This window comes from Oryctolagus cuniculus, chromosome 1, assembly GCF_051225735.1.
Source record: "Oryctolagus cuniculus isolate XC-2025 breed Fujian yellow rabbit chromosome 1, ASM5122573v1, whole genome shotgun sequence".
NCBI lineage: Eukaryota > Metazoa > Chordata > Mammalia > Lagomorpha > Leporidae > Oryctolagus > Oryctolagus cuniculus.
In genome coordinates this window covers 103,969,834-103,997,025 of record NC_142867.1, presented here as the reverse complement: position 1 = coordinate 103,997,025, position 27,192 = coordinate 103,969,834, and the positions used below count along the sequence as shown (strand labels likewise).

The window sequence follows — 27,192 nt, the reverse complement described above, 5'->3', positions numbered from 1 at the left end:
ATTGAGCTATATTTCCACTCTCTGAATACCATTAATTTATGACTTTGAGGTTCAAATGTTTACATGGGTTTTAAAGCCAAATTCTGTTAAGACCATAGCATATGTCCCAGCTCCCTAAAACTGATGTTCTTTTCACATACAACATATACTCATTCAACTCCAAACAGACTCAAAGTCTTAACTCAGTCCACCATTTAATTCAAAAATCCAAAATTCAATGTCTTATTTGACTCAAACTTATAAAAATCCAAGTCACATATTTCACATAAGGTACAGTGGGACAGGCATAGCATATACATTTCCATACCAAAAGGGGGTAACAGACAAACAGGAAAGATTAACTGGACCAAAGCAAGATCAAAAATCAGCAAGGCAAACATTAAATCCTAAAGCTCCATGTCCAGCATCCTGGGCACAACTATAGCAGGGGCAGTTCTGGCCCATTGGCTTTGCTGGTCCCAGCCCATGCTTCAGTTCTCACAGGTTGTAGTCTTGACTCCACTAGGAATTGCCTGGTGAGAGCTCCCTGTGGTAACTCCAGACTCACATTTCCACTTGGCATTGCTTTAGTGGAGGCTCTTCCATGTGGCTTCACTCCTGTGACAGGTCTCTGCCTCAGTCCCCAGATTTTCTGAGATATCCTTTGAAATCCAGTTGGAGGCTCTGTTGGTCTCTGCCCACATGGCTGCTCTCTGAAGCTGCACACTGATGTCTGAGGCCCATGTTGCTGGCACCTCTACCTTTCTGGGGTCTCCAAAGTGGCTTCACTTTCACAGTTTCATTAGACATTATTCTATCAGGAGTTCTACACAGGAGCTCCAATTCTGCAGCACAACTCTACCTGGCCTCACAGCTTTTCCTTTGAAATCTTAGTAGAAGTCTTACATTCTATATGCCTGGAAAACCCAGTATCACATCAAGGTCTGCCGCCAGCACAAGCTGCATCCAGGCCTACTTGAACCATGGTTTCAGCTCTGGAGTTCCTTACTACTTGAACGAATAAGAAAAAACAAATCCCAAGCTGGTCTTCAGCAAGCTTGCTGGAAGTGCCCTGGGATTTCATAAAAATAATTCTGCACTTCCAGGCCTCTGAGCCTGTGATGGGAGGGGCAGCCTCCAGATTTCTGAGATGCCCTTGAGGCTTTCCCTCACTGTCTTGCCAATAAGACATGGCTCATTTTTACCTGTACTAATCTCTTTAGCAAGAGGTTCCTTCACTACACACTTTAGTTCCAAATCCTTTCTTTTCTGCTTCTCTGGCTAGGCTGTAAAAATTTCACATTCTTCCATTCTGCTTCATTTTGCTCCTGATTTTCACTATTAGCATCCAATACCCAGGCTGCAAACTGAATACCTTGTTGCCTTAAAATCTTCTCCACCAAACTAATTCATCATTTCTAAGCTCGGCTTCCCACAAACTATCCCCACAGGAACATAGTGTAGTCCGGTTCTTTGCCACAGTATAGTGAGTGTGGCTTTCTGTCCAGTTCCCAATAAAATCCTCATTTCTACCTGAAATGTCATCAATATGGTCTTTCCTACTCACACTTACATCAGCATTCTGGTCGTCTAAGTCCTCGCCAGAATCACTCAGAACACTATTTACAGCCTTCTAGGCTTTCTTCAGCCTGTCTCTCCAAACTCTTGATAAATCAATTCTTGATAAATCAATTCTGAAGGATTCTCCACATTATCAAGGAAAGTTATACTACTGACCCCACTCCTTGGTACCAATTTTCTGTATTAGTCAGCTTTCTATTACTACATGCTACTTGTGAAGCAGGGAGGTTTATTTCAGCTCATGGTTTTCGAGGTTCACAGCCCAAGACTGGGTGGTCCCACTGGTTCGGCATCTGGTGATCATGTTCTTGGTGGTAGAGTTCAGGTGGTACAGAGTACTACATGGCAAGAGGGAGCATAAAGTACCAGTGGAGGAAGGATCACATGTGAGCCAGGAGGCTGACAGAGAATGGCTTGGCCCAACTCTGCCTTTTATAAGTAGTCCTCTTGTGAGAACTACCTTTCAAGGGCATGGCCCCAATGACTTCCCACCAGGCACTTCCCACCAGGCCTACCTCCTAAGTACCATAATTGGATTATGTTTCCAACAGCTTAGTATCATTAACTTATGACACTGAGGTTTAAATGTTAACATGAGTTCTGGAGCCAATCCTTGTTCCAAACTATTACATCTAGAAAGCATCTAAGAAAACATAATTTAAATTATGCTGGGTTTTGCAGTCCTGTAACTGATTAAAGGACAGAGCAGAATCAGAATGCTGTAAACTTGAGAGAAGTAATTCTTTCTAAGGTCCTTCTATAACACCCTTAATGTAGAACTAAGAGTACACACCATTAACTTAAACTTGACATTTAAGTCTTGGTTAAAACAAAAAAGAATAGAGAATATTTTCTATGCCTTGTGCTTTACTTATTAGAGAGTGAAATTGTGTTGCAGTGAGCTAAATTTTTAGTTGTGCTTAAAATGTGCTCCCTCCTACGTTCTACTCTGGAAAAATGAAACTTCTTATTCTTCCTTAGAATCCTGGAGCCTGAAACTGATCAACATTAGGATTCCATACACACCCAGAGTGATACCCAGTTTGAGGCTTTGAATAGCTACTCATGTAAGTTGACTTTTCTGTGCATTTATATTGAGGAGGATCCAGCTCAGGTTGATGTCCTGGGAACCAATGGGGTTCACGCTTAAATCCTGAGGGAAGACAAAAGAGGAGACACAAGTGGAAACCGACAACAACAAATTTAGTAATGAGTTCATTCTTATTTCTGAGGGACTAGACAGTGAGTCCTATCAAAATTGAGAAAAGGAGGCCTGGAGCTGTGGCACAGGTTAAGCTTCTACTGCAGTGCTGACATCCCATATGGGCGCCAGTTTGAGTACTGGCTGCTCTGCTTCTGATCCAGCTCCCTGCTAATGTGTCTGGGAAAGCAACAGAAGATGGCATGAGGGACCTGGAAGAAGCTCCTGGCTCCTGGCTTTGGCCTGGCCCAGGCGCAGCGTGTTGCAGCCATTTGGGGAATGAGTCAGAGGATGAAAGATCTGGGGAATGAGTCAGAGGACTAAAGATCTTCTCTCTCTGTTTCTCCCTTTCTCTAAGTCTGGCTTTCAAATAGATAAATGAATCTTAAAAAAAAAAAAAAAAGAGGAAGTAGAATAGTCCACCTACTATGAGTTGAAAGTGGCATGTGGTTGTTGTAGCTTGTATCATATGTTGTTTCAAAATAGTGCCCAAACTGGAAAGAAAAATTAATAGATTTAGAGTCTAGGAGTCTACGGCTAACACTAGGAAGGACAATATGAAATGAATTCTAATGGGCTGCCATATTTTAGATAGACTAGAGGTCTATATGTCATCAGTCTAGATCCTACTAACTTTCCTATCCTTTGTTTGTTCAGGGGAAATTTAAGAGCAAAACTCAGATAAAGGACAAATCTAGACATGTAAGAACCAGAGGAGAAGGCTAGCTTGAGTCAGACTATATTATATATTTCTGTGGATTAATAAAGTCCAAATAGAAGAGAAAAAGAACATTTTTATATTTTTCAGATAATATATTATTATCCAACTAGACAGTAAAGTGGGATATGCAGTTCAGATGAGAACTGACCCCTTTCTCAATCACTTCACTGAACAGGAGCTTGAGAAATCTAAGCATTGGAAGTTATTAGATTCCTGCCTGACAAGAGGTCACAGACATTTCCTTTTCTGGCAGAAGGAAACAAAAGAAAATAAAGACTACCTGGGAAGGCAAGGGTTTGGGTTGCACAATATTCCTTAGGTCATATCTTTCTTGGTTCCAGTTGCCCATTAGGGTACGGTTTGAGTAAGAATTCTCATTAGTGGTGCATCTCCATCCATACTGGAAAAACTTGGACATGTCAGTCCAATCTGTCCACACTTCACCATGGCCATCTGCGTTAATGATACTGCCACAATGTGGGTTTATAAGAAAATAGGCGAGGGTCTGTCTCTAGGAAAAGACAAAAATAGAAAAGCTTAACGTATAAATCAGAGAACAAAAACAAAAGGCATACCTTCCTATCCTCTGCTTTACATAGCCAGGTGTATCATCAACATATCTACAAATTATGTATGATTTCCTTTAAATTTGTTGTGGTTCTGTTTCTATCTTTCTCGGCCTATGAACCTATTGATCTATTCTCTTAATCAGAAGTAATGAATGACTATATAGATTAAATGCTTACCCCCAGCCCCCCAAAAGAAAGAAAAACCTTTAATATTTACCATCCTATTTGCAGAATTAGTTAAATGTTTAGGTAATTTTGACATGTAGGAGTTTACTTTGCTATAGTTAAAATAAACATGAAGAAGTGGGACCAGCATTGTGGCATAGCAAGTAAAGTTGCCACCTGAGTCACTGGTATTCCCTATAGATGCCAGTTTGAGACCTGAATGTTCCACTTCTAATTTAGCTCCCTGCTAATGTGCCTGGGAAAGTAGCAGAGGATGACCCAAGTGCTTGAGGCCCTGCACCCTCGTGGGAGACCAGGAGGAAGCTCCTGTCACTTAGTTTCAGTCTGGTCCAGCCCTGGCCATTGTGGCCATTTGGGAAGTGAACCAGCAGATGGAAGATCTCTCTCTTTCTCTCTCTCTGTCTCCCTCTTAACTCTGCCTTTCAAGTGAATAAATATTTAAAAAAATGAAGTGAGAGTTGAATAATTACATATCATAATATGTGATCAATAAATAATTTCCTTCCTTCTGAGCCCAGCTCAAATGATGCCTTCCCTAAAGTTAAATTCTCTCTCCTTTAACTCATGCAGAACCTTATCTTTATATCTTTCACTGTATTTATAACTCTCTACCATGTGTGAGAGTTCTTGAAATACACATTGCATCACCTCTAATGAACTGTATTGTATACCTTTTCAGGGCAGGATCTGTGTTTTATTCATTATTGAACTCTGTTCCCCTGCCTGCCATCCAAATCAATACTGCTTTTCTTTTTTTTTTTAACTTTTATTTATTTTTTATTTGACAGGCAAAGTTATAGACAGTGAGAGAGAGACAGACAGAAAGGTCTTCCTTCCATTGGTTCACCCCCCAAATGGCCGCTATGGCCGGAACTATGCCGATTCGAAGCCAGGAGCCAGGTGCCTCCTCCTGGTCTCCCATGCGGGTGCAGGGGCCCAAGCACCTGGGCCACCCTCCACTGCCCTCCCAGGCCACAGCAGAGAGCTGGACTGGAAGAGGAGCAACCGGGACTAGAACCCGGTGCCTATATGGGATGCCGGCCCCGCAGGTGGAGGATTAACCAAGTGAGCCACGGTGCCAGCCCCAATACTGCTTTTCATACATCAGATAATCAATGTCTGAATTTCATTTTTTAGGTAAGTGTCGCTCCCCCTCTTCGTGGAGGAACGACACTAAACCCTGCCTAGGCTTCATATCCGAGTCACGGCACCATTATGTCACTCCCCCTCTTCGTGGAGGAACGACACAGGACCCTGCGCTGTTCTTTCGTCTGCTCGGCCCTCCCCGGGTTTGCTGCTGGTTCTTCCCGGGTTGGCTACTGTCCCTTCCACCTCCGTGGAAGGGCAGTTCCCCCTGGCCACATTCCCCACTTCCGCAGGGGAGCGGCACACCGCCAGCCGGCTCTCTCGGGGGCTGCACAGATGTTCCCCTTAGATGTTCCCCTTAGATGTTCCTGGTGCATGCCGTCTCTCTCCTCCTTTATAGTCCTCCTCTGCCAATCCCAACTCAGCTGCCCACACGCCGAGCACGCTGCTCTCCTCCAATCAGGAGCAAGTCCTACAGTTTATTGGTTGAACTGGAGGCAGCTGTGCAGAAGCTGTTTTCTTCTCTCCCAGCGCCATATTGTGGGAGAGCAGATGCATAGAATAAGTCTTAATTCCAGTAACTTAGTCCAGTCCGAATTGCTCCCCACAGGTAAGCAAAAAAAAAAGCCCTTCCCCTCACCCCCCAAAAGAATCTGGTCCCCTGGTTTAGGAGCAAGGTAATACCTTCTCTGAAGAACAATAAGTTGATGCTGAGTAGCCTGACTTGTTTGAAGATTTCCTAAGAGAAAAACAGAAATCCTTTCTTGGCTGTTCCATGTTCTTTAAAGATGTCACCAAACCTGACCTTCCCAGTTCTCCAAGCAAACAAAGAATGTAGATTACTCAGATCACCAGGGCCAGATGGCCATGATTTGGAAATTACAACAAGTGCCTTTCCACAGGAAGAGACAAGACCAATAACATAGCACTAAAAGGTGGCATCTCAGGTTAACTGCCTCACACCATCTGCCTTTGTGAACATCTGCATGCACTGATGTCATCAAATAGCTTGATGACTAGAGTAGCTGTTCTCACAAAGTCCAGCATGCCCAGGGCTCAGACTGAAGACCCAGGTGACAGTTCTGTCCCTTGGGCTGGCATGACAGACATCATCATCCACTCCATTGTCTAAGCCTGGGACTCATCTTTGACTATGACTTCTCTTTCATAATTCATTCAATCACTGAGTCTTTTTGACTTAAAAAAATGTTTACTTTTGGGGCCAACATTGTGGCATAGCATATAAAGCTGCCGCCAACAGTGCTGGCATCCCATACAGGTGCCAGTTCGAGATCTGGTTGCTTCACTTCTAATCCAGCTCTCTGCTATTGGGCTTAGAAAAGCTTAGAAGATGGCCCAAGAGCTTGGTCCCCTGCACCTGGGTGGGAGACCCGGCAGAAGTTCCTGGTTCCTGGCTTCAGATCATCCCAGCTCTGGCCATTGAAGCCATTTGGGGAGTGAACCAGTGGATGGAGGCTCTCTCTCTGCCTCTCTCTCTAATACTGCCTTTCAAACAAATAAATCTTTTTTTAAAAAATGTTTATTGTCATCTACTTGAAAGGCACAGGTAAGAGAGGGAGGGAGAGAGTAAGGGAGGGAAGGAGGGAGGAAGAGATCTTCCGTGTGTTGGTTCACTCCCCAAATGGCTGCAACAGCCATGACTGGGCCAGGTAGAAGCCAGGCACCTGGAACTCCATCAGGGTCTACCATGTAGGTGGCAAGCGCCCAGGTACTTGAGTCATCTCCTGCTGCCTCCCAGAATTACCACCTCTACATCCCCTCCCCCACCTCCTTGACCTTTAAATCAGTTCACTGGTCCCCATCCTCACTGCCAAGTTCCAGTTTAGATGACCATCAGCCATTGTCTCTATTACTGCAGCTGCCTCCTATCTGATCTCCTCCTCCCCTTATTGGACTTGCTCCTCTCCAATCCTTTCTCAATACAGAGGCAGAAATTTGCCGCTAATTGTGGCATCTTCCTACTTAAAATCTTTCAGTGGCTTTCCACTGTTTTCAGAACGAGATTCAGCCCGTTTAAACAGCTTACAGTGCTCTCTGTGACCGTGACCTGGGCCCTGCTTAACTGTTCAGACAGCCACTCTCCTTCCAACTGTGTTTCAGCCTCACTCAACTACTGTTTTTCCATCATGCTTCTCCTGTGTCGTTCCTGATGTTTCTTCACTTCTCTTGACCTGGTAAGATGTACTTTCCTCTCCTTGGCTGTCAACTCAGGTTCACGCCATTCAGGGAATCTTCCCACTTCCTCAGCACTCTGAATCCCTCCACTTTTCCAGACCCTCTGTTTCACTTCGCGTATTCTCCACCACTCTGTAGGCGCAAAGAAATCACAGGCCACATCGTGTTCATTCACATATCTACCCACTCTCACAGCGGTCTAGCATTCAGTATCTCTTGAATGAAGAGAAGGTAGGAGACAAAAGCACCTGGAGGAGCTGTGAGCAGTGGAGGTAATGGGAGGCAGACATTTCGGAAAAGACGAAGGCAGTTCCCAGTTCTGCGTCAGGAACACGCGGGACACAGCCTTTGGCCTCGGCCCCGCCCCGCTTTTTTCCACAGAACTCGCCTCACGGTCTGCGCTAGTGACTGCTTATGACCTCATGCACGTGTGACGAAGTCGCCGAGGGTTCCCCTTGGGCTAAAAGGCATTTTGATTTTCTTGTGTAGGTGAGGGTGAAGGAACAAGTGGGTGGGTCTCTGGACTTCGCACTTCCGGTTTACTGTTCTCTGCATTAGTCGCTCACTAGTTCGTCAAGCCAACCCGGCGATATGCATGCGTCATCAAGCAGAGACACGCAAAGGGGCGGGAAGAGAGCTGTGGAGGAAGTGACGCAAGAAACGAGCGCCACAGGGCTCGGGAGAGCGAGACCGTGGCGACCATGGGCCCTCGGCGCCTCCTCTTGGTTGGGGAGGGAAATTTCTCCTTTGCCGCGGCTCTGAGCGAGACTCTGGATCCGAGCACTACTAGTCTTACAGCCACCTGCCCCCAACGCCCCGCGGATTTGGCCCAGGATCCTGTGGCCCAGGAAAATCTGCAGCGCCTGCGCAGGCGAGGTAGCGGGACCAGCCCCTTCCGCGAAGCCCCGCCCAGCTGCCGGCGCCTCCCACATCGGAAAGGGCGGGGGCGTGGGGGCGTACCCTTGAGGTGACAGCGCTTGATGTCACAGAAAGTAGGCCGTGTGCCCGGTGGACCTGAAGTGGTTTGCACGGCCCAGGAGTGTTCTCCGCCTCACATACTCCTCTCTCTCTTTTGTATCCCCGAACTATCTTTGCCAGGTTCTGAGATACGTTTCTGTGTGGACTGCACCCAGCTGGCAGATGCCTTTGAACTGCACAGTAGGGGGTTTGATCGAATTTATTTTAACTTTCCGCACTGTGGACGCAAAGCTGGAGTTGCTAAGAACAGGCAGCTGCTTGCCAAGTTTTTCCAGAGGTGAGGAAAGGAAAGCGAGACAAGTGAAATGTTTAAGATGTCCGTAACAGTTACTGCACTCAAACATTTAAGCTGGGCAAGTAACGGAGACGTGTGTAAGTTACCGTGGTATATTTAGAATGGACTACAGCCGCAGAGGAACCCACAATCTAGATGGAAAGGCGGATGCCTAACCCTAAATGCTAAGCAAAAGCAAATAGTGTACTCTTGTGTCTGCAAGGGAGAATCTTTCTTTTTTCTGCATGAACTTAGGAGCCAAACTGACTGGATTCAAATCCTGGTCCACCACTTACTTAATCCTTTTCCACTTCTGTTTTCTCATCTGTAAATTGGGGCTATTAGTAGTAATGGCCTCATGAAACTATTGTGAACTTGCTTCATTCTACTGTACTAAAATACATGATTCTATTGGAGGTGTCCCGTGGTTTGTAATTGTCGAATAACTTTTCACAGAGGTAGTATTTTAAGCTAGTGTTTCAAGTATAGAATTTTTTTAAAAAAATTTATTTGAAAGGCAGAGTGACATAAAGAGAGCAACGTCTCCCATTAGCTGGTTCATTCCCCACAACAGCTGGGGCGGGTGGGAAGTCAATCCTGGTCTTCCCCCATGGGTGGCAGGGACCCAAGCACTTGACCTATCACCTGCTGCTCCTTAGCAGGAAGCTGGAATCAGGAGGAAAGCCAGGACTTGAATCTAGACACTCCAGTATGCAATGTGGGCATTCCAAGCAGGATCTTAGTTGCTGTGGCAAACACCTGCCCTGAAGTATAGACTTGTAATTGCCAGGAGGCTAGTGAAAAGAACTTCTTAAATGGGGAGAAAGAGCCTAAGAAGTGAAATATGTATAGGAACTTTGCAGTCATTGGCCTTTCTGTGACATATAGGAGAGCAAGACAGATGGAAGGCTGGATGACTCCCTGGTTAGCTGCAAGTATCAGAGGGTTGAATATTTAATTTATGTTATTTAAATTCTTCTAGCTACATTTTTACAGGTTTGAGGTCTAATAGACCTTTGAAAATAGGTATGATTGAATTTTAATTACTTCATAGCTAAACCATATGTGTATTGCTGCCTCCTAGGGGTAATTTCTAGTTGCTCTGGATAAATGGCTGCTGTTTTCCTCATTAGCTGTGCAGATGTGCTTGCAGAAGAAGGAGAAGTCCATGTGGCATTGTGTAGAGGTCAAGGTGGAACTCCTGCTGATAAGCCCCAGAGAGAATGGCACAACAGTTGGCAAGTGGTTGCCATGGCAGCTCTGGGGGGATTCATTTTAAGTGATGTGCATCCCTTTAGCTGTGAGGCTGTGCCAGGATACAAGTGCACTGGATATAGGTAAGTAATAACAGAGACACCAGCCTTATATATCATCCCTTTCACTAAGAATTAAAAAAAAAAAAAAAAAACCTCATAGACTGACTTTCCCCTGATTCAGTGTGTAGAAATACCTGCATTCTGTAATAATGACAGATTTCATATTGGTGACTATTTTGCCAGGAGTCAAGATAAGTCCTTTCATGTAGAAGGTGCTTTGAATCATATCTTCACCCGGAGCTTACCATTTGAAAGTTCTCAACCCAGAATTTTCAGGATCAAATTGGGTGACCAGTGGTTTTCCTTTCCAGAACCAGAAGCACTTGTGGGAAAGTTGAACAGGTAACCTGTTACTTTTCTGGAAATGATTTTCTTGATAGAAGACAAGACATGTACATTGAATGGATTGTATCTAAACTGTTAGTGAGGTTGCTGTGCGAATAGTCAGTCTGGCCTCATCAAGCCTCTTTAAAATAAAAAAATTGTCAGTTTTTTCTTGTCTATGGTACAAGTGGTAGTATTAAGGTTCTGAAACATATGATAGCTCTTTTGGTAGATTTATTTTCTTTCAGGATGAACTTAGGATAATTCTGTTCCATATAGCTGTTTGTATTTCTAATTCTATCTCCATTGTGATTATCATTCTAAGTTAGGAAGGTGATTTTACATGTGTCTCAACAGGAGTTTCCTGGAAGCGCCTTCATGTCATCCTGTCAGAACTGTGAATGAGAAACTCATTGCTGAATTGGGCAAAGCCTTCCCTCTAAAGAGGCTGAAGTGTTCCTTCCCTTTGCTGCCACAGGAAAGTACTAGTGTTCTCCCTTCCTGGAACTGTGATCTTACATCAGCTGCCTTTTGGATTAATCTCCATGAAGATAATGCAAATTCTGAGTCCCAGACTTGTGGGACAACACAAGATATGGAGGACTTTCTAGTGTCATTTTCGGAACTCACACTTCCAAAGAGTCCTGAAAGAGATGGTAAGAAAGAAGTCCATGAAGGAATCTGTGGCCGGGCCAAGGTCTGCCTTCGACCTTCTCTTCTAGTTCATGTTCAGGCTGCCATCCAGGCCCCAGACTTCATCCCAGGGTTTCTGCACATCCTCAGTGGGCCTGTCTTTCGGAAATGTCGCATTTTGCCTTTCACGATGCCAGCATTTCATGAGACCTTATTTATATATGGGTTTAATCAGAATCCCCAAGATGGCTGTTTTCAGTCACTGCTGGATCACCTGAAGGACAGTCTCGATAGTTTTCTGACCCAGACATCGCTGGAGGGTTCTGAGCTGAGCAGCTCAATGGAATTTGTCCTCCAACCAAATGGAAGAGATTATGTGATCTGTGTGAAGTCTCACAATTTTGGCTCATATTGTGCCAAGGATCTGGTTATTGGGGCTGTCACCACATCTGCTATAATAAGCACTACACATAAAGACCAGCGTTTTGTGTTTGTGTCTGTTAACTTGGACTTATTAGCCATGCTTGTTTGGGGTATCTCTGATTGGAGAATGTTGTGGACCTTTGATAGCCGTTTCCTAAAAAATTTTGTACCTGGGAAAATAGAACCCTTTAAAAGTTACGCTCTGTATCCTCCATGCTACGTGCATGATATTAGTTTTTGGTTAGATGAGAAGAAAGGATTTGATGAATTGGAGTTTCACTCTGTGGCCCGAGCAGTGTCCCAGGACACTGTTGTAGCCATACAATTCCTTAATCGTTTTCAGCATCCAAACACTGAACAAGTCAGTCTCTGCTACAGACTGACCTATCAAACCTGTGATAAGGCCCTCACCCAGAAGCAGGTAGCATCAATGCAGTCCCAGTTTAGGAAGGAGATTCAACGACAACTACATGTTATACCTCGGTAGTTCTTTCTACAGTGTGATCCTTTATTTGTGTGTGTGTGTGTTTGTGTGTGTGTATGCAAAAGACCCATATGCAACCAGTGGTCCTTTCTGGACCGTGTCTTTTTGTGAAGTCTTTTACGTTGTGACTGCAGCAACTGTTGGTTGACCCTAATGATACCTGTGACTCTATCACTTAAAAACTTACTGACTGTAATGTGCCTGATGATTTTTTGAGTTGTGCAATATATTGGTCCTGAGTAATAACTTAAGACAACAAACATAACAGCATCTCGCACATTAGATGCTCTGTTGAAGAGGCAGTGGAACTTAAGTATCTCATCAAATAAATTTATAAGTATTTTTTCCATGCTGTCAATTCCTCTTCTAGTGTATCTTCTTACTACATCAATTTATGACAGTGGTTTTTGGATTCAGATCAACATTTATTAGTGTAGAGCTTGAAAATGCTGCATAATTACTGTTGATGTTATTATCATTTTAATTCTTTAGTTGAGTATTCTCAAGTCATGGATATAGTAAATGTAAGATTTGGAGTTAACATTGGGGTCTGACTGAAACTCAGCCACTTTTTTTTTTTTAAAGATTTTTAAAAATTTATTTGAAAGAGTTATAGAGATAGGTAGAGACAGAGAGAGAGAGAGGTCTTCTATCTGCTGGTTCACTCCTCAAATGGCTGCAATGGCCAGGTCTTCCACGTGGGTGCAGGGGCCCAAGGACTTGAGACATCTACTGTTTTCCCAGGCCATAGCAGAGAGCTGGATGGGAAGAAAAGCAGCTGGGATTCGGACTGGTGTCCATATGGGATGCAGGTGCTTTGGGCCAAGGCTTTAACCCTTTGCGCCTCAGCACTGGCCCCTATGCTACATTCTGTTACTTTACTTCTTCCCTAGTCTTTTCCAACAGGTACTAGACATGAGATCTGAATGTTTGGACTTGGTAACCAGTGACTACACGTGGGAAATGAGCAGTCCGACCAGTTCCCATTTTCAATACTTGGGGATTTTTAGTATGAAGTCATAACTTTCTGGGATCCTGTCAAGTTCTGTACTCTGTTAGGGGAGTGATGAGTGTCAGAATCCAAACAGTGACTCACAAGAGTTCCAGGTGTGATAGCATCAAAGTGCCTACCTAAAAAATGCCTGTATCAGGACCACTGCTGTGGCTTAGCTGGTTAAGCTGCAGCCTGGACCTCCAGCATCCCATATGCGCACGAGTTTGAGTCCTAGCTGCTCCACTTCCAACATTCCTGCTATTGTGCCTGGGAAAGCAGTGGAGGATGGCCCAAGTCCTTGGGCCCCTGCACCCGGATGGGAGACCTGGAAGAAGCTCCTGGCTCCTAATTGGCCCAGCTCTGGAGGTTGCGGCAATTTGAGGAGTGAATCAGTGGATGTCTCTCTGTCTTTCTCTCTACCTCTGCCTTTCAAATAAATAAATCTTAAAAGGAAAAAAAAGCCTGTATTAAATGACGAGTTTCTCCTGATTGGTGAGTCTCTGCAGTATGACAGTCCTGGTTTGGAATATGGTCCCACCACTTATAGCTGCAACCTTGTGCCTCAGATTCCCTATTAGTAAAACAAGGTCGTATTACATGTTGAACTAATATATACAACATGTACCTCAATGCTGTAGTAGCAATGCAGTGAGTGACAGCTGATTGAATTTGCTGCACAGGATTTCATTAGTCTTTCACTCTTTCACAGTCTACATCGTGCCATCACAGCTTTGTCTCTCTGTTAGCTGTAGATTGTCCTTGTCACTCAAACCACAGAGAGCAAGGAGTTAATGAACAACTTTTTGGAAACACCCCCTCCCCTTTTGGCAGACATCTGAGTATCTTCCCAGCACATTTTGTAGAGTTGAGCACTTTGAATTGGTGCTTTCATTTAAATAGGGTAGTTTTTATAGGTGGGGGGAGGTTGCTAAAAAGTGAGCGAAGCGTTTGAGCAAGGGAGAGAGGAATGCCCAAGGTTAAAAGTATGTGGAAGGGTTGGCTACGAAGGGAAAAATCAAGTCTCAGGTTCCATTTCTTCTACAACTTGGGGATTTACCCCAGTCGGCCCAATTACACCTGGATTTCGTCTTTTCTGCGCATGTCAAGGTCTTTTGTCCCTCGGCGGACGCCGTTTGCCAAGCAAAGCATGTCTCCGCGCTCGCTGACTTCGTAGGGTGCCGAATTCTACCTTCTTTTCCACGCCTGCCATGGCGAGCCGAGGGGCTCGGCAGCGCTTGAAGGGCGGCGGCGGCGGCAGCGGCGGGGACACGGCCCCGGCCGCGGAGAAGCTGCGGGAGCTGCTGTGCAGCCGAGAGGCGAGCAGCGCGGAGCACCGGGGCGAGTACGTGTGCTGGCGCGGCGGGGGCGTGGCCGGCCGGGCGGCGCGGCGTGGCTCCGGGCCGGCCCGGGAGGGTCTTCCACTCGGCCTCCTGGTCGCGTGGCTCCGGCTCTGTCCTCAGCCGGGGCTTCCTGCCCTTCCTGGAGTGGGGGGTCAGCGTGCGAACTTAGATCCCGCCACCTCGGGGCTCTTCTCTCTGGGGAAGAAACCCCGGGGTGGTGCGGGTCTGTGCTGCGTGGGCTGGCTTGGTGGTGTTGGAGTTGGCAGTTTCTCAAGCGTCTTTCATTCCCCCCCAGAAGTCTGACCCTTTCCTCCCCTGGGTGGGCCCCCTACCTGCAGCACCTGCAGCCTCCTCTCCCCAAGCCCCGGAGACCGCAGGTTCCCACTGCATTAGAGCAGCAGTCAACACAGTTCTGTACATTGCGCATCTTAGGCCGCTAGGTACCGGGACATATGGGGGAAATGAATAAAGCCAGGCAAAGTAATGACCTTGTTAAGAAAGGAGAACGAGGAGCTTTGTGGCCTTCACGTGAGTGGGACGTGCAGTGCCAGCTGTGGCAAGCCGAGGCGTGCGAGTTGACGCGCACCTGAAAGAAAGTGTGCGGAGAGATTCACAGTTCTCCCTTTTTGGTGAAGAACTTCAGTGCTCCGATGCCCCTTGGCTTTCTTGGCCTCTCTGTCTCGTGTCCGTCACTCTCGTTAGCAGGTGCTTCCTGACGTACTTTGATTTTTTGCTTCTGAGCAGGTTGTCTGGAAACAAAGCAGGCCAAGTGTGGGCGCCCGAGGGATCCACGGCTTTCAAGTGTCTGCTCTCCGCGCGCCTGTGTGCGGCTCTTCTGAGCAACATTTCTGACTGCGATGAAACTTTCAACTACTGGGAGCCAGTAGGTGATTTCTTGAGTTTTCTTGATTTTGCTGCTTGGGACTAACTACTAATCAAGATCCAAAATAAATGAGTGTGACTCCTAGGAAAAGGACTTTCACTTTTGTATTCAAAGCTCATGATTTACCTACGATGGAAGGATAGCGGAGTTTAGTGGGTTTGCTCCAAGATTTGTCATTAAATTTTTTTTTTCATCAAAATAATACTTGGAGATAGTTTTTGAGGGCAACAACTGCACTTAAAGAAACAGAAGGGGCCGGCACCGGGGCTCACTAGACTAATCCTCTGCCTGCGGCGCTGGCACCCCGGGTTCTAGTCCCGGTTGGGGCACCGGATTCTGTCCCGGTTGCCCCTCTTCCAGGCCAGCTCTCTGCTGTGGCCAGGGAGTGCAGTGGAGGATGGCCCAAGTGCTTGGGCCCTGCACCCGCATGGGAGACCAGGAGAAGCACCTGGCTCCTGACTTCAGATCAGCGCAGCGCGCCGGCCATAGCAGCCATTTCGGGGGTGAACCAACGGAAGGAAGACCTTTCTCTTTGTCTCTCTCTCACTAACTTTGCCTGTCAAAACAAAAAATAAAAAACAAAAAAAAAACAGTAACTCCCTTTTCCACTTCTGTCCAAATCCCTCTCCCTAGATATGACTATTTTTTCATCTTTTAGTTATTTCTTCTGAGGTTTACCAAAATTAACAGCGTTACTGAGTGGTACCCTGATATTACTATGTCTTGTTTTATTTATTTTTAATGATTTTATTTATTTGAGAGACAGAGATGGAGAGACAGAGAGAAAGATCTTTAATCTGCTTGTTCACTTCCCAAATAGCTGCAATAGCTGGAGCCATGCGGATCCAGAATCAGGAGCCTCTTCTGGGTCTCCCACACAGGTGCAGGGAGCCAAGCACTTGGGCTGTCTTCCAGTGCTTCCCAGGCCATAGGCAGAGAGCTGGATTGGAAGTGGAGCAGCTGGAACATGACTTGGCACCCATATGGGATGCCGGCTCTGCAGGCAGAGGCTTAGCCTGCTATGCTACAGTGCTGGCCCATGTTTCCTGTTTTATACATTTATACATTATCTATTGACTTCCTATAAAGGAAAAGTCAGAGTTAAAATTTTCTGATATTTTATATAAAAATGGAGAAAGAATGGCTAGCATAGGTAGAAGATTTAGAGTTTTTCTGTTTTGGTTCAAGATTATTATTTTTTAAAGATTTATTTAGTTTACTTGAAAGTCAGAGTTACAGAGAGGCAGAGAGAGAGAGAGAGAGAAAGAAAAAGAAAAAGGCTTCCATCCACTGGTTTACTCCTCAAATGGCCGCAGTGGTCGGAGCTGGGCTGATCCGAAGCCAGGAGCTTCTTCTGGGTCTCCCACATGGGTGCAGGGGCCCAAGGGCTTGGTCCATCTTCCACTGCTTTCCCAGGCCATAGCAGAGAGCTAGATTAGAAGTGGAGCAGCTGTAACTTGAACTGGCACCCATATGGGATACTGGCACTGCAGGTAGCAGCTTTATCCATTATGCCACAGCACTGGCCCATCAAGATTATTTTAAAAAGAAGCAGAGGGTAGAAGTCAAGCTTTCAGTGTTGACTAAACAGCAATCCTGTAGAATTTATGTTTGATATTTTTAATATTGGATCATTTTTATTCTTATCTGTTAGTTGCAGATCTTATTGACAATTTCAGCATTTTTCTATACCTTTGTAACATTTTATCTCAGAACCTTCACTTACATCCTCTTTAACAGGGGCTTTTGACCAATAAAACTCTGAACCCGTGTGTTTTGTGTTTTTAGACGCACTACCTCATCTATGGGAAGGGATTTCAGACTTGGGAATATTCCCCAGTGTATGCCATTCGCTCCTATGCTTATTTGTTGCTTCATGCCTGGCCAGCTGCATTTCATGCAAGAATTCTACAAACTAATAAGGTAAGGGTGGGTCAACCAGGGAGCAGTTGCAACTGATCAACAGGTGAGTCTGCATCAGTTTTGAGAAAAGGCCAAAATAAGTTGGTGGTACAGAGGGGACTTTTTATGAAGTCAATTATTCATTCATCACTCAATGAATATTAATGAAGTAGTTTTTATGTAGTAGATGCTGTGCTAAATACTGTGGCTGTAAAAGCGGCTAATTCCTTGACTTCATGGAACTTGTTGTTTAGTAGGGAAACCCTATTAAGAGTCTAATTTCAACAGAAGGCTGAAGTCCTAGTTCCATTCTAAGTCTCCTTGTTTGATGAGGGAGGAGTTCTAGCTCCTTACCAGGCCTCTACTGTTACTACACCATCAGACAGGGTAGGATCACCTGGTTACTGTGAGACTGAGGGTGAGGGGTGCAGGCCTGGGTCCCCCACGTGTTGTTATTGACACTGTGTTGTGGGTGAGGGGCTCATTGCTACCAGCAGAGCTGAAAGTCTTGCTTCCTCCTGGATCTCTGATGGGTAATGGGGGCTATAGTTTTTTTCTAGGGTATTTGGCTAGAGTAGCAGGGTTATTGTCTAAAAGGTGTCTGGAGTTTTGGCTAGAGAGAACAAGCCTTGGTTGGGTGTTTTTGTCTGTGCCCACTGGCATTTCCAGGGCCGCCTTCTGTAACTTCATGTCTGGCAAAATGAAAATCTGTGGAATTTACCATTGTGGTGTTCCCCATGTCCTGAAGCCTACAGCCAGTCTGTCTGCTCTGCGCTTTGTGGAGTCTTAGGTTTGTTGAAAATGCATATTGTCGGCCGGCGCCGCGGCTCACTAGGTTAATTCTCCGCCTTGCAGCGCCGGCACACTGGGTTCTAGTCCCGGTCGGGGCGCCGGATTCTGTCCCGGTTGCTCCTCTTCCAGGCCAGCTCTCTGCTGTGGCCAGGGAGTGCAGTGGAGGATGGCCCAAGTGCTTGGGCCCTGCACCCGCATGGGAGACCAGGATAAGTACCTGGCTCCTGCCATCGGATCAGCACGGTGCGCCAGCCGCAGTGCGCCAGCCGCGGCGGCCATTGGAGGGTGAACCAACGGCAAAGGAAGACCTTTCTCTCTGTCTATCTCTCTCACTGTCCACTCTGCCTGTCAAAAAAAAAAAAATGCATATTGTCCAGAGTTTTTGGGTTTATTGAGCAGGAGGAACAAAAGCAAAGTCTATCTTCCTTGAAACAGAAGTCCCTAATTAGGTACCTAAAGGATTAGTGGGTGTTGTCTATGTAAGAAAAGAAGGATGTTGGGAATAATCTTCCAGACCGAAGGTCCTGGGGTTGATGAGGCCAGCACAACTTTTGGAAAAGAGGGGGTGATGGGATGGATAATCTGAGAGGTAGAGAAGCCTTATTGAATCTATTGAGGAATTAGACTGTTTTTTTCTTTTCCCCAAAGTATGTTATGAAGTTGCTGAAAAGTTTAGACAGGAGAGAGACACGACTTCGTTTGTTATAGAATGAGAGAGAGAGAGAGAGAGAGAGCCCTGTAGATCATTGTCCCTCCCTTCCCTGCCTGGTATCTCATGTCAGGTGTTTTGACGTTGCCAAGGGGAGCTAATACAAGGTGGAGGACTCTGAACAGTAGGCAGTGCTTACAGTGTTGATTTCCATTTAGACATTCCCTATCACTCACACTGATGAGTTCAACACAGAATTCTTCCTCTTACGTCACTGATGTGAACAACAAGTAAAGAAGTTTTCCCTTCTTTTCTTGTTCTTAGTTTCAGGCTCCACCCTGTTCTGCTAGTGCGTGCCGACAGGGAGCCACCTGGCAAAGGGGAATCGTAGCTTAGAACGTCCCGGCAGCAGCAGTATGAGGCTGAGTAGGGAAGGGTAGACCGTTGGGCAGAGACTAAGAGTTGGCTCTCCTAGGGATGGCTGCCTTTGCAACTTCTTGCTACGGCAAATGAGGCACCTTTGTATTGCAGTCTGCTTACAGATCCGTGTGTGGAATTCACCAAAGTGTACATTCAGAAGCGGGACCCCCACACATGGATCCATAGGCTTACTTAATCTCTAAGCATGCCAGATTGCTCTCCAGGTGGCTGTACAAACTTCTGTTCCTTTCTGCAGTACTCTGGCTTTCAGCTTCCTCACACCTCCTGAGCACTTGATACTTTGACTTTCTGAAGTATGTGAGATGCTTCTCATTTTAATTGCAATTAAATTGTAAGGTGGAGAATTTCTTCATATATTTGTCATTCCAGTTTATCTTTCTGTGAATTACATGTTTTATATCCTGTTGGATTTCATGTGTTTTTCCCTGCAGATTTGTGGACGTTCTCAATAGCAAGCTCTTGTAGGTTTTAATATTATAAGTCTTTTCTGTTGAATAGCCACCTCTCTGTTAATTTTGTCTGTGGTTCCTTGTTAAGCAGAAATCTTTCATTTTGATATTCATATAGTCAAACCAATCAATTTTTCTGTTTTTTTTTTTTCCATGAACTTTGGAATTTTACCTTCTCTCTATAAAGCTTCAAGCAGTTGAAGGTTATTTTTACAAATTGTGCGAAAATCTAGTTGTATTTTTTGCTTTATATTGAGTGGTATTTCTAGCAGCATTTGCTGTGTAGTTCCTCCTTTTCCTCTGATTTGTGCCGGTTCTACCCTGTATGTCATTCCTATATGTGTGGGTCTGCGTTTGCCTTCTTATTCTGTGTCATTGGGCAGTTTGTTACTTAGTGTCATATTACCTTTATTATTATGGCTTCCTAATGGTTATTAGTATCTTCCACACCTTGTCCCATAGAAGGGTCTCCAGGACCTCACACAGGGAGCCTTCATCTCCATGAAATAGAGTATAGTTATGAAGCAGATTTTATTGAACCATTTCTATGTAATTGCATATTTTGTAGTTTTTAAAATTTTTTTTACTAAATTAATAGTTCTATAATTAATATTTTCATGAATTGAACAGCTCTTCCCTCTACCCTGCCTTCTGGAGTGATTGAAATAGGTATGCAGTGTCTAGGAATATGAACAGTTGTATGGTTCTTGATACACATCAAGGATTATACCAGTTTATACTGTTACTGATGGGCAGATGAGGGTGGTTTAATCTTTACAAACTTCCCCATTTCAGATCTCTGACTTCTGTTTTCTTGTCCTGGATTTTTTTTCAGATTCTTGTCTTTTACTTTTTGCGATGTCTGCTAGCTTTTGTGAGCTGTATTTGTGAACTCTACTTTTACAAGTGAGTATGAAAGCTTTGCTTGGAAAAGTGCTGTGAGAAAGCCCAACCTAGCATAGATCGACTCACTGGTAGTGCAGGCAGTGATGAGCAGTAGAAAACACTTTCCGTCTGGCTCCTAGTATTCTGTCTGTAGGGCAGCCTTGTTTGAAGTAAACACTTGAAGAATATTTTCCTCAGGTTCAAATCTTTGTATCATTTGTTATAATTCTGTTAATATATATCTAACAAGATATAAGTAGGCCTTAGTATAACTGATTTTTGGTCCTAAAATATCAGGTTATCATTTCCCTCTCCTCTGGAGCGTCACTGGTACACTAGAGTACTCAGCAAGGAATGTTAGGGAGTTAGACTGACAGACTTCTCAAGAGCCAGAGATGATAAAAATGTCTTTAGAGCGATGAGATAAGCTGACTGTTGTCCCCAAATTTTATACCCTATTAAGCCATTTTTTTATAAAGATTTATTTATTTATCTGAAAGGCAGAGTTAGAGAAAAGACAGATCTTCCATCTGCTGATTCATTCCCAAATGGCCTCAACAGCCAGGGCTGGGCCAGGCTGAAGTCAGGAGCCAGGAGTTTCTTCTGGGTCTTCCTATTGGTGGCAGGGGCCTAAGCTCTTGGGTCATCTTCCACTGCTTTCCTAGGCCATTAGCAGGGAGCTGGATCAGAAGTGGTGCAGCTGGGACTTGAACCAGTGCCCATATGGGGTGCCAGTGCCACAGGCAGAGGCTTAACCTACTACACCATAGCACTAGCCCTTGTTAAACCATCTTTTAAGACCAAGTGTTAAAGATGTTTTAGTAATGGCCGGTGCCGCAGCTCAATAGGCTAATCCTCCGCCTTGCGGCGCCGGCACACCGGGTTCTAGTCCCGGTCGGGGCGCTGGATTCTGTCCCGGTTGCCCCTTCTTCCAGGCCAGCTCTCTGCTGTGGCCCGGGAAGGCAGTGGAGGATGGCCCAAGTGCTTGGGCCTTCACCCACGTGAGAGACCAGGAGAAGCACCTGGCTCCTGCCTTTGGATCAGTGCGGTGTGCCAGCCACGGCAGCCACTGGAGGGTGAACCAACAGCAAAGGAAGACCTTTCTCTCTGTCTCTCTCTCTCACTGTCCACTCTGCCTGTCAAAAAAAAAAAAAAGTTTTAGTAAAAAGATAAAAACCCAATGAAGAAAACAGAGAATTTACCAAAACAGATTCTCACTAAAGGCGCTTCTAAAAGATATACTTAGAAAGAAGCAAAATTATTTCAGAAAGACTGAGATGAATAAGGAATCTTAGCAAGGAAATGGTCAATACATAAGTATATCTGAGCAAATGTTGACTTAATGAAACATAAAATATCTAAAAATATTTAATTTGTGGAGTTTTAGAAAACCTATAAGAGTAGAAGGAGGTATTTATGAGAAACAGACTTAGATAACCACTTGTTAACATTTTTGTGTATCCCCTAGTCTTTTTTTTTCTGACAACTGGCACTTATTGAACAACTCTGTGCCACTCCCCTAAACACTTTTCCATACATTGTCCTTATTGAAACCTTACAAAGTAGGCAGTTCCATTTATTATCTTCATTTTTCAGATGAGGAATCTAGCAGAGATTATGTTGACTGAGTCAGGGTTCCACTGCCAGTGAATGGCAGAGCCAGAATTTGAACCTGTGCCCACCTGAACCTGAGGCCTGTTATTTTTCACTATATCATGCTGTTTACCCATTGATGGTAGACATCATCTCAGTGGGTGTACATTTCCTTTCAGGTGAGGGAACTTCTCTCCTATGTCAGCAAGAAGAATGTTTGGGTTTCTTACACACACAAAATTGCTAACCTGTCAGGACAATTCTGCACTTGACTTTAGAACTTCAGTGTTGGCTGTGATGCAGCCTTGCCTGTTTTTCTCTCCTGATTTGAAATGTCTGTTCCTCATATTTGCTGGGCTAATAGTCTTTGCCTTTCTCCTAGGGCTGTATGCAAGAAGTTTGGGCTGCATGTGAGTCGAATGATGCTTGCCTTCTTGGTTCTCAGCACTGGCATGTTTTGTTCATCATCAGGTAAATAAAAGGACAGGTGAGGGGATGTCAGGTTCATTGATAGTTCACAGTTGCATTGAAAAGAAACACTTGTTAGTTGTAGTTTATATTTGCATAGCATGTCGTTTATTTTCAGTGTGCTATTATGTTTTTATTTTAAAGATTTATTTATTTATTGACAGGCAGAGTGGACAGTGAGAGAGAGAGAGACAGAGAGAAAGGTCTTCCTTTGCCGTTGGTTCACCCTCCAATGGCCGCCGCGGCTGGCACGCTGCTGCCGGTGCACCAGGCTGATCCAAAGGCAGGAGCAGGGCCAGGTGCTTCTCCTGGTCTCCCATGTGGGTGCAGGGCCCAAGGACTTGGGCCATCCACCACTGTACTCCCAGGCCACAGCAAAGAGCTGGCCTAGAAGAGGGGCACCCGGGACAGAATCAGGCACCCCAACCGGGACTAGAACCCGATGTTCCAGCGCCACAGGTGGAGGATTAGCCTAGTGAGCTGCGGCGCCGGCCTATTTGTTTATTTTTAAAAGGTAGAGGCCGGCGTCCCAGCTCACTAGGCTAATCCTTCACCTTGCGGCGCAGGCACACTGGGTTCTAGTCCCGGTTGGGGCGCTGGATTCTGTCCCGGTTGCCCCTCTTCCAGGCCAGCCCTCTGCTGTGGCCAGGGAGTGCAGTGGAGGATGGCCCAAGTGCTTGGGCCCTGCACCCCATGGGAGACCAGGATAAGTACCTAGCTCCTGCCATCAGATCAGCGTGGTGCGCCGGCCGCAATGCGCCGGCCACGGCGGCCATTGGAGGGTGAACCAACGGCAAAGGAAGACCTTTCTCTCTGTCTCTCTCTCTCTCACTGCCCACTCTGCCTGTCAAAAAAAAAAAAAAAAAAAAAAAAAAAAAGGTAGAGTTACAGAGAGAAAGGGAGACAGAACTCTTCAACCTACTGGTTCATCCTCAATGACCATAAAGATAAGATCCAGGCTAGGCCAAGACAAAGCCAGGAGCCTGGAACTCTAAATGGGTCTTCCTCATGGGTTAGCAGGGGCTCAAGCATTTGGGCCATGGTTTGCTACCTCCCCAGGTGTGTTAGCAGGGAGCTAGATTGGAAGAGGAGAACCTGGGATTCCTATAGCGCTCATATGGGATGCTGGCATAGTAGACAGTGGCTTAACCCACCATGCCACAATGCCAGCTGCTGTCTACATTAACTTGATTGCCCATTAAGGTGTAAGTAAGATAGATATTATCTCGCTTTTGCAGGTGAAGGCGCTGAAACTTAGAAAGATGAAGTGACTTACTAAAATTGAAAATTACCGAGTGGTAGAGCTGATTGTCCCACCAGAGTGCTTTTTATATCAGCCACCCACTTCCTTTTTTTGCTATTAGAGAACAAAAAAGTAATTAATTTTCTTTTTTTTTATTTTTTTATCTTTTATTTAATGAATATAAATTTCCAAAGTACGACTCATGTGTTACAATGGCTTCCCCCCCATACCGTCCCTCCCACCCACAACCCTCCCCTTTCCCACTCCCTCTCCCCTTCCATTCACATCAAGATTCATTTTCGATTATCTTAATATACAGAAGATCAGCTTAGTATACCTTAAGTAAGTATTTCAACAGTTTGCTCCCACACAGAAACATAAAGTGAAAAATAATAGATGATTTTTTTTTAAATGATGATGAAATCAGATCAGACCTATTGTCATGTTTAATCCCAGTGAGAGTCAAGTTGGGAATTGATGATTTCTTTCTTTTTTTTTTTTTTTTTTTTTTTTACAGAAAATCAGTTTAGTGTACATTAAGTAAAGATTTCAGTCGTTTGCACCCCCATAGAAACACAAAGTGAAATATACTGTTTGAGTACTCGTTATAGATTAATTTTCTTTTTTAAAACCACTTGCTGTGTCCTAAACCCTGTTCTTTTATTTTTAAAACAAATCCTATCATCTGTGATCTTTTTCCCCAAGTATTTTATTTTCTTTTTTTTTCTAAGATTTATTTATTTGAAAAGCAGAGTTACAGAGAGGCAGAGGTGGTAGTGGGGTGGGGGGAGGGAGAGAGAGAAAGAGAAAGAGAAAGAGGTCTTCTAGCCACTGGTTCACTACCCAAATGGCCAAAATGGCCAGAGCTGGGCCAATCCGAAGCCAGAAGCCAGAAGCCAGGAGCCGAGAGCTTCTTCTGGATCTCCCACGCAGGTGCAGGGGCCCAAGGACTCGGGCCATCTTCTACTGCTTTCCCAGGCCATAGCAGAGAGCTGGATTGCAAGTGGAGCAGCCGGGGACTCAAACCATATGGGATGCTGGCACTGCAGGCTGGGGCTTTAATCCACTGTGCCAAAGCACCAGCCCCACTAAACCCTATTCTTGATGATTGTATTTTCTACCCATTATTTATTTATTTTTAACAGAAAGCTTCTACAAATTTTGCATAAGAATCAACCTAGAGTCGTGGCTTTCAAGTTGTGTTGCCATTGAACATTTGTGTTTTATGAGCTGAACCAGGGGCTGCTCTGCTGCCAAAAGATAGTCTGTTCCCTGTTCTCCAGAAAAATTAAATTACTAGATATAATTACCTCAATTTTGGTTTCTGCTTGTGTGCACAGAATCTAATATGCACACTAAATATACATGAAAAATAGTATCCAGCACAAATGATATGTTTACATTTCCTTCATTGACTATATTAAGACCAGTGTTGTTCTGCAGAGCCCTTAGGGATCCACCCTAGGCCAACTCTGAGAGCCGCTGCTGTAAACGTGACTGGTCTCTACCCCCAAATGGCAGGGACTTCAGATTCTTCTCCACATTGGCAGCTGCAATTGACAGATTCGGGTGGCTCAGGGAAGGATGTATTTCACTTTTTTTTTTTTTTTAAGTTACTTTGATACTTCTAAAATTGACAGTTATGTATGGGAGATTCCTGGGAGTGTCTTCAGTTTTATAATTTCAGTTGAGGATGTTAAGGCACATATCAATGCAAGGCCTCCTTTGATACAGAACCTCTGAACCTTTTGCCGAGGTTCAATCACAATCCTATGCATTGTAGTTCTTCAGTTGGAGTTTTTGCTGATTTATTTTTTCCTCTAGTGCTAGGGGAAGCAGAGTTCTGGAGCAGGAGACGCAGATCTGCATTTTTGTGCAGAGGTATTAGGAAAACTGTGATCAATAGGATCAGCAGTTGCTGTGATGGAAATGTTGAACCTGCGGTGTATAGCATATAACCATGTGGAAATAGGGGGCTATCTGAAGGCTAGACAGTCTGTGGATACAGGATGCAAAGCAGCACTGTACACTGTATCTAACGTCTTGGCCCTGAGAAGGCTTCCTAGAATTCCTGAGGGGTGTAGGTTAGGGCCAGGAGAGTCCCAAAAGACCATCAGCAGGAAAGCTTTTCAGAAATAAATTGTTGGCAATAGCCCTAAGTTTTTTTGAAATATATACATTTCCTGGAAATAGGACCTGGAGAACCTGAAGTTCTATATATTTTGGATTTGCGGTATAGGCCAGGAGAGTAATGGTGTGGTTAGTATTGTATAACTAGGGCAGTGTGTTGGTACCTAAAATGCAGAGGAGTAAAAAAAAATAAGAAAATCATTGAACTTCATTTTTTTTAACTTTTTAATTTTTGTTTTATTTGAAAGAGTGATAGAGAAAGATCTTCCATCTGCTGGTTCACTCCCCAAATGCCTGTAACAGCTAGGGCTGGGTCAGGCTGAAGCCAGGAGCCTGGACTTGAATCCAGGTCTCCACATGGGTGGCAGGGACCCAAGAACTTGAGCCATCGACTGCTACCTCTCAGGCTATGCATTAGCAGGAAGCTGAATCAGAAGTAGAAGAGCTGGGACTGGAACCAGGCACTCTGATATGCATGCAGACATCCTAAGTGGTGACTTTAAGTACTGCACCAAATGCCTACCTTCATTTTTTTTCAATAGAGTATCATGTTACTGCTCTAATACAACATTACCTAAAATATGTTCATTGTTAATGACATTTTGCATTGTGGGTAAAGTTGTAGTAACTGATACCTAATAAGTCTCCAACACTTGCCCCCATCCATTTTTCCATTTCTTTACTCTTGCAGCGTTTCTTCCTAGTAGCTTCTGTATGTATACTACGTTGATAGCCATGACTGGATGGTATATGGACAAGACTTCGATCGCTGTTCTGGGAGTAGCAGCTGGGGCTATCTTAGGCTGGCCATTCAGTGTGGCTCTTGGGTAAGAACTAACAGTTCCCGTCTCACATATCGCAGGGCTTATAATGAATCTTAATGTTGAATTAGCTCCATTTGGTCTGGGTAGCTCCTAAAGTTACAGGAACCAATTGGACTACAAAGGTTTTGGGAAATGGAAGAATATTTATCTTAATGTTTATTATTGTCAATGCTAATAGATAAAAACAGTGACAATTAACATCTGCTAAACCCTTTGTAAACTTAGTCCATAAACTTTACAACTCTGCAAGAGACATACAATTTTTAGTGCATTGTAACTAAGAAAATAGGTGCCAGGATTGCATAAGATAGCATTGAGATTGTGCTGGGTTTTGGATCTGGGCCTTTCTGACACCAGAGCTGGTGTTTCTCCCTAGGCTACCCAGGCTGTGCATTGTTCCTTTTACCCAGGCTCAAAATCCGAGTTTCCTGCAGTCTTCTTTCTTTCTTACTCTGGCATCTTTTCTCCCCATCTTGTTGAGTCTCTTAATCCTTTTCTACTTTTTGTTCCAATCACCACTTCTTTAGTTTGTGCTGCCTTAACTTCTTGCCTGTACTGCTGGTAATTAAAAACAAACAAAGACATCTTAGTTTGATGTTAAGGTTATTATAGAAATATTATATCTTTATTATTTTGAATAAGATTTTA

General features: G+C 44.6%; 3 protein-coding genes across 16 annotated transcripts in view; 2 read left to right on the top strand and 1 right to left on the bottom strand.

Annotated features, from left to right (window-relative positions):
- Positions 1-177: 177 nt before the first annotated feature.
- Positions 178-8,070, bottom strand: CFAP68 (cilia and flagella associated protein 68). Of its 5 annotated transcripts, XM_089333984.1 has the most exons (5): positions 7,371-8,049; positions 6,008-6,062; positions 3,763-3,993; positions 3,189-3,255; positions 178-2,713 (listed from the first exon to the last, which is right to left on the bottom strand). In XM_089333984.1, exons 3-5 carry the CDS (start codon positions 3,898-3,900, stop codon positions 2,538-2,540), a joined length of 381 nt encoding a protein of 126 aa, XP_089190110.1. In that variant the 5' UTR covers positions 3,901-3,993; positions 6,008-6,062; positions 7,371-8,049; the 3' UTR covers positions 178-2,537. The 5 variants fall into 5 exon arrangements, with proteins under 5 accessions (XP_089190110.1, XP_002708441.2, XP_089190112.1 ...); XM_002708395.6 differs by lacking the exon at positions 6,008-6,062 and having other exon boundaries at positions 7,768-8,070; XM_089333986.1 differs by lacking the exon at positions 6,008-6,062 and having other exon boundaries at positions 7,371-7,507.
- FDXACB1 (ferredoxin-fold anticodon binding domain containing 1) lies at positions 8,002-12,309 on the top strand. The gene is made up of 5 exons (XM_008261522.4): positions 8,002-8,395; positions 8,618-8,774; positions 9,905-10,108; positions 10,271-10,429; positions 10,769-12,309. The coding sequence occupies exons 1-5, from the start codon at positions 8,221-8,223 to the stop codon at positions 11,952-11,954; spliced, it is 1,881 nt and encodes a 626-aa protein (XP_008259744.2). The 5' UTR covers positions 8,002-8,220; the 3' UTR covers positions 11,955-12,309.
- Positions 12,310-14,023: 1,714 nt separating this feature from the next.
- The window catches only part of ALG9 (ALG9 alpha-1,2-mannosyltransferase), a 105,129-nt gene continuing 91,960 nt past the window's right edge, over positions 14,024-27,192 (top strand). Inside the window, exons 1-6 of one of the 10 annotated variants that reach the window (XR_016234575.1) lie at positions 14,024-14,287; positions 15,030-15,168; positions 16,957-17,091; positions 20,237-20,307; positions 22,262-22,350; positions 26,412-26,547. Coding sequence is in view for 9 of the 10 variants with exons in the window: in XM_008261528.5 (XP_008259750.4) it covers positions 14,154-14,287; positions 15,030-15,168; positions 16,957-17,091; positions 20,237-20,307; positions 22,262-22,350; positions 26,412-26,547 (704 nt within the window). In the remaining variant the exon portion in view is untranslated. The other 9 variants (XM_008261528.5, XM_089333869.1, XM_089333879.1 and 6 more) reach the window with 9 other exon arrangements.